This window comes from Rana temporaria, chromosome 3 (assembly GCF_905171775.1).
Source record: "Rana temporaria chromosome 3, aRanTem1.1, whole genome shotgun sequence".
Lineage (NCBI taxonomy): Eukaryota > Metazoa > Chordata > Amphibia > Anura > Ranidae > Rana > Rana temporaria.
Window position 1 is genome coordinate 96,407,971 of NC_053491.1, and position 12,825 is coordinate 96,420,795.

General features: G+C 41.9%; 1 protein-coding gene across 1 annotated transcript in view; it reads right to left on the reverse strand.

The window, feature by feature from the left end:
- The window catches only part of NEO1 (neogenin 1), a 223,333-nt gene that overhangs the window by 94,853 nt on the left and 115,655 nt on the right, over positions 1-12,825 (reverse strand). The window contains 1 exon segment of the mRNA XM_040343027.1: positions 6,102-6,419. Within this exon segment, the coding sequence (XP_040198961.1) occupies positions 6,102-6,419 (318 nt within the window).

Sequence of the window (12,825 nt, forward strand, 5' to 3'; positions counted from 1 at the left end):
CCTGGTACTGCTGAGCTTTTGGTACTGGTACTACCACTAGTTGTTTGGCTAACTCCTGTATGCCCTCCAAAAGGGCAGACCTTTTCAGGGTATCCCTGGGAAGGTGAGTAATGGTGATCATGGTGGGGGGTGTAGCCAGAAATTCTAGGCGATAGCCTTTTTGAATTATTTGGCAGATGTAATGACTGTTCGAAATTCTCTCCCATAGAGGGAGGAATTGAGATAGTCGACCCCCCACTCTGACCTCGCCGTCACTTGGACGGTTTGTCGCTGGGTTTTGGGAGGAGGGAAAAGGAGGTTGTTCTTCCTGTTCCCTTTGCCAAAGTTCCAACGCCTGAAAGGTTCCTTTTTGGCTTTCTGTCTACCCTGCCCCTGGGGGCCTCGAAAAGTTTTCTTGAAACCTTCTTTTTTGGGTTTAACTGGGAATTTTTTACCTTTTTCTGATGACCTAGCAAGGACATCATCCAGGTCTTTCCCAAACAACAGGGAACCTTGGAAGGGGATGCCACAGAGTTTTCCCTTGGATGTAGCATCTCCTTCCCAGGCCTTGATCCAAACTGCCCTCCTAGTAGAGTTAATGAGGGCTGCTGTCTTGGCTGCTGCCCTTGCAGATTCCGTAGCTGCATCTGCTAGGTAAGCAATCGCCTTCCTTACCACTGTAAGTGACTCAACTACCTCCTCCGCCTCCGAATTCTGGGCGAGGTGGTCGGTGAGTGTCTCTACCCAAACATCTGTATTCCTAGCTACACATGCTGCTGCTAAGGCTGGGCTTAGTGCTGCCGCATTGGCCTGCCAGGCTTTTCTAAGGAGAGACTCTGCTCTACGGTCCATCACATCCTTGATGTTACCCGCATCCTCAAAGGAGAGATCAGACAATTTAGTGACTTGCGACAAAGCCGCATCAAGTCTAGGAAGCTTAAAAAAGACTTCCTCATCTTCCTGGGAGAAGGGAAACCTTCTTTTCCAGGTTTTTTGTTTGATTATTCTCCTTTCAGGGTCTCTCCACTCCTGAAGGACTAACTCCTTGAGGGATTTGTGCAGGGGGAATACTTTAGATTGAGCGTCACTCAGGCCCCTATAAACTTTATCCCGTGCTGAGGTAGGTTTAGGGGTCTCAGGAATTTCCTCTGTGGCGTAGATAGCCTGGAGGAGACTCTCTAGATCTTCTACAGCAAAGAGGTGTTTTCTTGGACGTGTGTCCTCCTGAGACTGACTAATGGAGTCTCCATCTACCTCTCCTGAGCTGTGCCTAGACCTAGGTAGACTGACTACCTCACTTTCTTCACCGTCTGCTTCCCCCAGAGGGGGAATTTGTGAAGGTGTAAAGAAAACGCTTGGGCCCCTCGAAAAGGGGGTCTCCTGAGAGGAAGTGCCTTCCTTAGGGGTAAGTTCCTCTGTTTCAGTCTGTGCCGACTGCCCGGCTGCCTCCCGAAAGGCTTTAACTGTTGCTAACATTTCTGTTTGCATGGATGAGAGAAAGCTCTTCATCATGGCAGCAGCCTCCTTTCCCGCCAGTATATTAATACATTTATAGCAGAAAGGTTTTGTATAGGATTTGGGGAGCTTCTCTCTACAATTCCCACACTTTTTAGAGGAACTATGCCCTGTAGCGGAGGGAAACTGAGCTGAGGCCTCCTGGGGTCCGCTGGGGGTTTCTGAAAGACATGAAATATACATTTAAATTGTCTTTTTCCCCCAAGACTGCTGGCTGTACTGGGGAGGGGAGGAAGTGGACGAGAAGGGACCAGATCCTGCTCCGGTCGTTCCCTAAAAGTTTGGGAACTCTCACCGCTTCCCCCCTCCCTTTCCAGGGGGATTGGTACTTACCGCCCCCCGACCTGGATCTGCCAGCGGTCGTGTCGGTCTTTCTGTCCTCTTCCATGAGGAGGGTGACTCGGTCCTGGCTGTCGGTACTCCTGTACTGGTCACCGCAAGCCGACCCGTCCACCACCCACGCTGTCTCCACGCTCCACTGGGAACTTCCGGGTTACGCCGTCCGGAACCGCCCACTTCCTGTGATGCAGTTCCTGTCTCAGAACGAGGCCTGGAGCGCGGCGTTTTTACGTCTGGAGACCCGGGAAAACGGCGATTCGAATGGTGGTGGATTCGATAGCACACAGTGATGGCTCACCTCCCCGCAGCTCAGAGCACTGGTGCTTACATAGGGCGACCTGTGAGTTTGGACCGAAGTCTACAGGTAAGTTCAGACCTGTCTCACAGGGGCACCTTCGACCCTCCCCGGTCTCTAGGTTCCATAAACAAAACAAACGTGTCGCTGTGTTGGAGAAACACAATCAATACTGAGGAGCAAGGGGAAGGGCGGGGCCTTTTAAACTGTCATGTGATTGTGTTTCCTGCAGGAGGAGCCATCATCTCTCGGGTGCCGTCCTGGAAGGTGGTAAGAGAAAAACATGATTTTCATGCAGGACAATGCTCCATCACACGCCTCCAAGTACTCCACAGCGTGGCTGGCAAGAAAGGGTATAAAAGAAGAAAAAATAATGACATGGCCTCCTTGTTCACCTGATCTGAACCCCATTGAGAACCTGTGGTCCATCATCAAATGTGAGATTTACAAGGAGGGAAAACAGTACACCTCTCTGAACAGTGTCTGGGAGGCTGTGGTTGCTGCTGCACGCAATGTTGATGGTGAACAGATCAAAACACTGACAGAATCCATGGATGGCAGGCTTTTGAGTGTCCTTGCAAAGAAAGGTGGCTATATTGGTCACTGATTTGTTTTTGTTTTGTTTTTGAATGTCAGAAATGTATATTTGTGAATGTTGAGATGTTATATTGGTTTCACTGGTAAAAATAAATTCTTGAAATGGGTATATATTTTTTTTTTGTTAAGTTGCCTAATAATTCTGCACAGTAATAGGTCACCTGCACACACAGATATCCCCCTAAAATAGCTAAAACTAAAAACAAACTAAAAACTACTTCCAAAAATATTCAGCTTTGATAGTAATGAGTTTTTTGGGTTCATTGAGAACATGGTTGTTGTTCAATAATAAAATTAATCCTCAAAAATACAACTTGCCTAATAATTCTGCACTCCCTGTATACAATTTTATCTAGATTTACCCGTGCACCCAAACTTTGCCTCAATCAGCGCGGGGCACTCATCCGTGGTGGTTGCCAAAGGCTTGTGGTCCTCCCCCCCCTCCCCATTCCATCAGAAGGTGGTGTCTTTCAGCCAGGTGCTGTTTGAACCAAGGCAACCATTGACATACTCTATAAGCACCAGTTACTGGTGAGTTTGCATACATTACTACACATTGACGTTCATATCTATATATGTGGTGCAAGCTATTTGTTTGCTTTATTGTATGATTCTATCTTGTATTTCAATTGAAGTTTGTTCTTCTAAAATCCAGAAGCTCCTGAAGAAGCAATATTTTTCTAAATCCCGAAACATGTAGAGCTGATTTTTAATGCTTCAAGGATCTATCTGGCTATATCCAGGAATTACTCCACCCAGCGTGGGCTCTGTTCTTAGTTGCAGCTACGCAACAAGCATTGTGGTTATTGCGTATATACTCTGGGAGACCATTTGGCCTTTTGCTATATATTGTGTTAATTATTTTTAGATGCATCAATGTATTTATTTATGCAATAATTAAAATTTTGATATTACTTCTATGTGCCTACAAAGTCCATTTCTTTGAACAAAATATCATCATTAATGTTTTTTACTCCAAACCCATTTACTATAGGATGTGGCACTTATGTATATAGGGTGTTTGATTACCACCCCAGGGCAAGCGTAATCAACTAAAAGCATACCTACAAGTTAATTAGGCTGCGTGTGATATGTAGTCAGTTTTAAGGGGTGTAGTTTTCTAGGTGGTATTAGAGTGGCTGAGGATTAGAGATTCAGTGGAGTACTGGATACTGGGGAAGATCAAGCAGAGATTGTACCAGACCTGATTGATTAGACAACAATGCATTTGGACCTTTGTTATGAGGGTCAATAAAGCTACTCATTGTGGACCCAAGTGTGCTTATGGGAGATCCTTTATTAGCATGGTGCCAAGATTTGGAACCTTATTGATGGAATACCAGATGAACTAAGCCATCCTGGAGGTTGCTTGGGATAACATAAGCGTGTTCAACCCTCTGTAATAAGGGGTCGACAATATCTGGCAAGAGGCTGTGTGTGGTGGTGATAAAGGTCGCAGTCTCCAATCTGGATTTTTGTCTCCCGTTTAGCTACCCTCTCTTCCAAAAAGCTGAAAGAACTCCATATGTGTTATTTAATATCACCATAATTTGAAGCCTTTACCATTATGGTTTACTGTTACTCTTTTTTGGGATGTTGGACTTGATATACCAGTATATTATATTCCCTTTGTAATAAGCACTGTAATTTATGCTTTTTACGATTTATATTTGGGACCAAATGTGCTAGCAGCTTCCAATCGCAGATATACTCTGTTTTTTGGTATTTTAGTATCACAAATTCACTACTATATGGTTTTATGTAGTAGCTACAGTGGCTCCAAGAATAGAAGGTGTAGGAATTTGATAATTAAATGCAAAATCTTGGAGTTTATAAATATTTTATTATGTCATTACCCTAAACCCAGGTGAAAATTATTGATACAGTCTTTGCGTTAAAAAAAAAAAAAAAAAAAAAAAAAAAAAAAAGATGAGATCAGCTCCAAATAGGTTCAGTGGTCCAATAAATTTAAAGCATTAAAGGGGTTGAAAACCAAAAACAATAAGATGCTGTTTGTAAAATTATGCATTTGGTCTTACCACCTGTTTGAGAGAAGGCCTATTAAAGCTCATCTCTACCATATCACCATAAGTTAGTGGCACAACTTTTGTTTCAAATGTAGGTAATGAATTCAAATAGCTAGACCTTCAGTTCTTTTAAAATATGCCAGGGGCAAAAACCCATATATGTGCAAAATCTAATGCATTTCAACTACTATGTTGTCCTAACAGGATGCCATGAATAAAATAGTGTGCTTGTGAATGAAATTATATATATATATATATATATATATATATATATATATATATATATATACACACATACATACATACATATATACACACACACACACACACACACATACATATATATATATATATATATATATATATATATATATATATATATATATATATATATACACACACACACACACAAAACATGCTTGTAATCCAAAGCACTCGTATATCAAAGCAAATGTTCCCACATATATACATACACACACATTATATATATATATATATATATATATATATATATATATATATATATATATATATATATATATATATATATATATATATATATATATATATATATATATATATAAATAAATATTAATTACACACACACATACACACACACACACACCTACTACTACTAATGAAGACGCTACTTCAGTGATTTCCAGCTCCCTTGCTGAATGGCCAGCTTGATGCATTGTAATACAGGTGGTCTGCTTGAGACGGGCACCAGAGAATTCTTTGAGTGATTTCAAAGCGTTCTCCAAGTGGAGAGACAGGGCAGTGACATGCTCTTCACCTTGTACAATCAGAGAACACTTTGCATTTCACGTTTTTAGGGCACTGGTGCCGAGCAGCCGACCTTGCATTTTCACTACACAGGTGACACGCAGAAACAAGTGGAGATCACTGTAGTGATTTCCAGCTTCCTGGGGCATTGGTCAGACATTGGTATGTTATAAACAGTTACATTGGTCCAATGTAAACTACAGTATGTACAACATGAACGGTTAGCTTCTTATCTTTCAGTCAGAGGAAAAAACAAAACCAAGAACCCTCCATTCATACAAACAAGGTGGATGAAGGAATTCCCGCCACTATCAAATACATGAATCGGAAATGTTTCCAGCATTTTCATGTGACAGAAAGACGAGGGATTGGCCAAATTTTGATCAGTGTATGACCAGTTTTAGACTGTAGCCGCTACTCCTGATCAAAGGTTACAATTTCATTATCTGAACCCATAGTCACACCCGTCTGCACACAAACACAATTTTAATGGTCAAAATACTTGCGGCGTAGCTTACAAATATCTCTGAATAAAACTTTACATATATGTCACCATCTCTCACCTGCAACAGAGAGTTTTGCAGTGCGACTGACAATACTGCCCAAGCTCTCCACGGTGGCCACACACTGGTAAAACCCCTCATCTGGTTTGTTGTGCTTGGAGTGTACAACACTGGTAATAAACAAAGATCCATCTGGAAGAAGTCGCCGCCGGTCATCAGAAACCAAACTTAAAAAAGTCCCATCCTTTTTCCATTCGATCTTTGCAGAAGGTTCGGCATATACAGAACAGTTCAAAATGGCTGGAGTCCCACGTAAAGTCACAGTGTCCACTGGTTCGGTTAGAAAGTAGAAGGGCGTGAATGTCCTGAACCCGGAGCCTGCAAAAGATAAAAACACATGTCACTACATTAAAAGTAAAAAAAATTATTGGGAATTGTTACCATGTTACACCACAAAAAAAAAACTCTAATAAACCAAAAACACAACAAAAAATGTTGAAGATTAATAGTTTCAATGTATTCCATTTAAATCGATTATGGTATACATCTATTGGGTGAAATATTAAATATAAATAGATTGTGGCATAACCACAATTGTCCTTCATGTATTGTGAAAAGTTGGTAACATGATCATAGATGTTTCAGGCACCATACACGCCATTCTGTAATTGCAAGCCTGATCACACACCATCTTTTCCCTTGGAATAACACTATGTGCAGTGGAAAGGTCTTTGCCTGTGTGGCAGCGGACAGAATGGCTGAGATTGCTTTCAGCATTTTGAACATCTGTTAAGCAGCGCAAGAGAGAACAGATAACACTTAGCAAGCAGTGCAAACAATGGCAGAGGCCGCGGATGGCACAGCGGCACTGTGCCAACTCACCTCTCCGCAGCGTGAAAACCAGCTAACTCAGCAGTTCCTCCATAACAAGTCTGTGTAAATGGCAAGCAGACACTGCCCTACCCATCCCCCTTTTCCTCAACACAGCGCAACACTTCCATGATCCTGGAGAAGAGCTGTCACACTGCTACACATCACATAATCAATTCTTAAATAATACGACAAGTAACTGCAAAGTTTCAGAAAGAGCTTTTGGAAACTAAGCAACTCGCCTCACCAAAAATAGAAACCAATCTTGTATATAGTTTCTAAATAAACCTTCCAAGAAATGATGGAGTCCAAACATGCATGAGGCCCATCATGTCCATTTTTATCCCTTTGCAAAGATAACTGGTATATAGCCCAATGAAATAGGCCGATGGTTCTCAACTGAGCTAAGGGGGGCATCATGTGGCCCGATATCACTAAAGAGCCACACATAATGTTCAGTTTTATGTAATGCTTAAGGACTTTCAGAAACTGCAGACCTATTAGAGGAAATGTGGGTCAGAGAGTGATCCTAAAGTAGTTGTATAGTCAGTTTTTTAACTTTTACCTACAGGTAAGCCTAGAATAAGGCTTACCTGTAGGTAAAAAGAATATCTCCTAAACATGTACGGTTTAGGAGATATTCCCCTTGCAATGTGCCGCTGACTTTAGCGGCGCAGGCGCATCAGGGGATCTTGGCTGAAAGCCCGGCAGATGCCGGACCTTGCCGGAGAGAAGTCTCCCGCGTGCATGCGTGGAAGTGACGACATCGTGGCTCCAGCCTATCACTGCGCTGGAGCCGCGATACCCGGCGAGGCAAAATGTCATCTCCCTCGGCGTGCACGGCTGAGATACCGACGCCATGTTCTAAGGAACTTTCATGCAACATCAAATATGATAACAATGCATAGTAGGGCATTCAGCAGGCCTGCAAGCATCTTTCTATAGTGCTAGTAGCTTGGCCGAGTCTGGTTTTAGTACATAGATACATAGGAATTGCCCTGGGACTTTGAGGTGCGTATGGTTAGCCAATGAACATACTAGGGGTATATTAGAAAAAAAAAATACAGATTTATGGAAACTTGTTGCGCATGTGAAACACGACAGCAGTAATATTCCCATCTATGTAGTGTTTAGGGGAGGGAGGAGGTGATGTCATGGGTGACACTAGACCTTGCAATACGAGTCTGGTTTTAGTAGTTCTGAATTAAAAGTCAAGCTCTGATAAAAAAGATTAACAGGCAAGTTTATTCCAATAAAAAGGAAAAAAAAAAAAAGCTTGGCGCTATGACAGTTTGATGAAGGTGGTACAAAAACCTTTGACCCAGCTGTATCAGTAATTAAGAACATTCATCCCTCACGTGTGTTCCTATTTAGGCTACGGGTATGTGAAGGCAAAGCCCAGCTCAATTAAAAGTTGTCTTATTTGGATTAAACAATGTTCTCTAGCCTGCCCAAGTAAGGTTGGATGATGTGGTTGACTGTTGACTATAGAAATGGACAAATCCGGTTAGTTTCAATTGAATTAGAAGACCAATTTTAGGTATAAGGCTAGTATCTTGGCAACAATCACACCACTAAGCGACCAAGGACCAATATCCACTGGAGCCAACAGCACCAGTAAAAGCGCATCCTAATTGCATCTGACTACAAACCAAAAAACTCTATTTAACACATTATTAATATTTAAAAGTTAACTCCACCATTCATCCATGTCTCCAAGATTTATTTTGTTGAGAAATCACTTTGAAAAACAACCCCATAGCATTTCTGGCCGTGGCCATCTTGAGAAAGGGGAATTTTTCATATTGGTAGCATTAACGTCCTGGAATCTATCTGCTCATGAGCAGAAAAAAACTCTCCTCTCCTGAGATGTACGACTTAATTTGCCTAGGCAAGAAACCAGGAAGTAACGGAATATACACTAATACCTTGGTTTACGAGTAACGCGGTATATGAGCGTTTTGAAAGATGAGCAACATTTTTTATTTTATATGTAATATACTAGCACTGTCTTGATATACGAGCAGTAGTTTTACTGTAAAAACAAAAGAAATACACTCACAATGTTAAGGAGTCTGGTCTCCATCCATGTAAAGTTACTGTGTATATGTACAGTAAAGCTGTCGGAGACACCCAGCTGGGTGGGGCGGGAGCAACAAGCATTCGGAGCCCCTAGAAGTGATGTCATTTTCCGAGTGTCTCCGAGTTCTCCAGGAAGTGCTTGGAGCCCCCATTGGCTACATATAGCGCTGTATACTGTACATCAGCGGCTTCACTGTAATATACACAGCAGCTTTACATGGATGAGCTCCAGAGGCCGTAAAAGGTTTTGTAATGGTTCGTTTTCATTTTTTAAATAGGTTCCTTTAAGCCAGGGGTCTCCAAACTATGGCCCTCCAGTTGTTCAGGAACTACAATTCCCATCATGCCTAGTCCTGTCTGAGTGCCAGAGTTTTACAATGCCTGATGGGAGGTGTACTTCCGCAACAGATGGAGGGTCGTAGTTTGGAGATTTCTGCAGTTTAAGCCAATGCATGGTTGGTTCACCAACCTTTCCAATCTAAATTTTTTTCTTGTCTGAATTTCTTACTTTCCGTTTCTCCTCAGTAAGCTTGCCCCCAATCATCTGAGCTGTTCTGGCTGAGGGTTAGTCAGCGTGCTCGCCCCCTTCCTTGGAACTACAGAGTCTCCCCGCAGGGATGTAGTTCAAAGGGAGGGGACGAGCACGCCAACTAACCGCCAGCCAGAACGGCTCGGATGATGGGGGCAAGCTTACTGAGGAGAAACGGAAAGTAAGAAATTCAGACAAAGAAAAAAAAAATTAGAAGGGAAAAAATCGGAGGAAAAAGGTAAATGAACCAACAATGCATTAGCTTAAAGGAACCTATTTCGAAAATAAAGAACCTTTACAACCCCTTAAACATTGTGAGTAATTTTTTTTTTACATTAGTTAAAACTGATTTTCTTTCCCCAACACAGAGATACAGTATTCCTACTACAGTACTGTGTAGTATTAATATGAGCTTTTGATCATATTTTGATCATTTTTATATGGATAAATGGTTGTGGAACAAATAATTTAAGTTGCCATTACTGCTTATGGGAACATTTGCTTTGATATACGAGTGCTTTGGATTACAAGCATGGTGTGTGTGTGTGTGTGTGTGTGTGTGTGTGTGTGTGTGTGTGTGTGTGTGTGTGTGTGTGTGTGTGTGTGTGTGTGTGTGTGTGTGTGTGTGTGTGTGTATATATATATATATATATATATATATATATATATATATATATATATATATATATATATATATATATATATATATATATATATATATATATATATATATATATATAAAGTAAAAAAAAAAAAAAAAAAACACAAGTAACTGATATACATTCCCATTTATTTACCAAGGCTAGCAACATGAGCAATAAAGATAATCAATGTTGATAAGGAGTGTGAAGTTCCTGTAACATAAAATGTTTACATATAGTTAATAATTAAAGGGGAAAATTACCCACATAGCTGCAGCAAACAGAAGTGTGCAGAAAGGCAGATTATACTAGCCAAAAGGGCATGCTGGAGAACAGTGCAGAATCACTACATAGGCAATTAGCAAGGCGGCGGTGTCTTTTGTATAATCTATAGATAAAACCCTCCTTCACCTTTAGCAGCAGAATAATCACAGGCTATCAATACACAGCTTGTACGAATGATCTCTAGAATAGATCAAGCATATATTTTGATTAGTCTGCCGGTGTCAGTAACATGTAGTAATCAAATTCCACCTAATGTACATGAGGTTAAACATTCCACCTAGAAATCTAAAAATCCACTGTGTTTAGTATATATATATATATATTTTTTACTTTAGATTACTAAAACATTTTTCTGAATGATGAGTGATCAAACAGGAAACCAATGAACAGCAATCTAATAGAAAGATCAAAGACAGCAGACAAAGTGTAAAAAGATAACAGCCAACATGGAAAGGATACGTCAGCATAATCTGAAGAGGGGCAAGCAAGTAGGCATATTACTAGGGCCCAGAAGGGCTGGTTCAATCCCGGTGATAAATGATGCGTCCTCACCCAGCATAACACGTCAGCCTGCTCCCCTCCCCCCAATGCATCACCGAGCTGTTGTATCCCCCCCAAAAGCACAATAACAGCCCTCCTGCTACCAGTTACATGCCACAAATGACACCCCCCCCCCCCTTCGACATGTGTAGAATAGAAATGGGGGAGGGCAGACAGAAGTCCCATACCACTCGTTTCCATGGATACCTGAGGCTCAGCAAGTTGCATTTCTAAGGATCTGCAAGCCGAGTGTGGGTATGCACAGCAGAGAGGGGGAGGGAGGAAGATGTATGGCGGCAGCAAACCACGGCTGCGTCCTGTGTGATAAGACTGGAGGCATCAAACCCTGCTGCACCCTATGAGAAAACACTGAATAAGACAGTGATGGACTAGCACAGGGCAAAGTGGTAAACACTGCATTATGTATAGTAAGCATATTATATAAAGACTACTGCACCATACAACTAAACAGACATTTCCTTTAGAATTTAACATCTACTTAGGAATCCTTTGCTGAATAATCGTTTTAAGAAAAAGGGGAAAAAATAAAAAACAGCAATTTTACGCATATCAGCTCTGCAATGACAATTTAAAGCAGTGTTAAACCTAAAACCAAATGTAATATATTGCAGCTGATGTGGCGACTTAGTTTTCTTTAGGCTACTTTCCCTCTGTTTTCACCTGGTGATCTGGCCAATAGCACACCTCATGATTATAGTGCCTTCACTCTATGAAAAAGCACAGGGGGCAACTCTGGACAAAAGCATGGTCAGGCTGGGGGGGAGGGGCTGTTGGTATATCTAAATCCGCTAGTATGTCTAACAAATCCAAGTCCAACTCACGCTGCAGTTACACAAGCACTTACACCAACCGTGTTTACATTAATAAAAGAGGATCATTGTAAGCACCCCTGTCAGTGGTAAATGGTGTGTCCCAATATTAACCGCTATATCTGCAGGACAGCTTTTTGTTTTAAAGAACACTTACTGGTTGGATAATCAGAGGAAAAAAGGGGGGGGGGGGGGAGTGATACAGTCAGCGGCCATAGCGGTCGAGTGTATCACACAGGAGGGCGCCCGCAAGTTAATCCCCTTGGGAGAGCAATTCCCAGAGAGGTGTTAGCTCTTAGGGGGAGGAACCGAGACAGCCGCCGAAGGACCCTAGAAGACGAGGATCGGGGCCACTCTGTGCAAAACTAACTGCACAGTGGAGGCAAGTATGGTATGTCATTTAAAAAAAAAAAAAAAAAAAACCACCACACCTTTACAACCCCTTTAAAGTAAGATCGTAAAAGGACATTTAAAAACAAAAAACATGTCCAACATCTACCTGCTCTGTGCAATGCCATTACACAGAGAAGCCCCAGTCCTTCGCCAACACTCCAGGCCCCTCCTCTTTCCAGTGCCCCTTCCCATGGGAGCACTCATGAGTGCTTTCTCCCAAACGCCGCTGCTGTGTCCATTGACACAGATAGTGTGACTTTGCCCTGCCCCCCTCTGCTGGCTTGGACAGGACTGAGAGCCAATGGCTGGATCGAATGAGGGCTCAAGTACAACAAGGAGTGAGGGGCCAAAAATCAATGCCTAAAAATTTACCTTAATGCAAGGAATGCGATAAAGGTAAAAAATATTTAGACGTCAGAACCACTATAAATTGGTGGTCAGTAGAAAGAATGCAACTTTTACATTGGTGGTCAGAATAGTGTTTACTTGTACAATTTAGCTTTCCACTAGCCTCCTAACTATCCAGTGAATCAATCACCTCTGTCCTGTTACCCGACCCAGGAAGGAACAGAGCGATCTTGTTGAGTTGTGGGTATCATTACGATTAGCTGGCC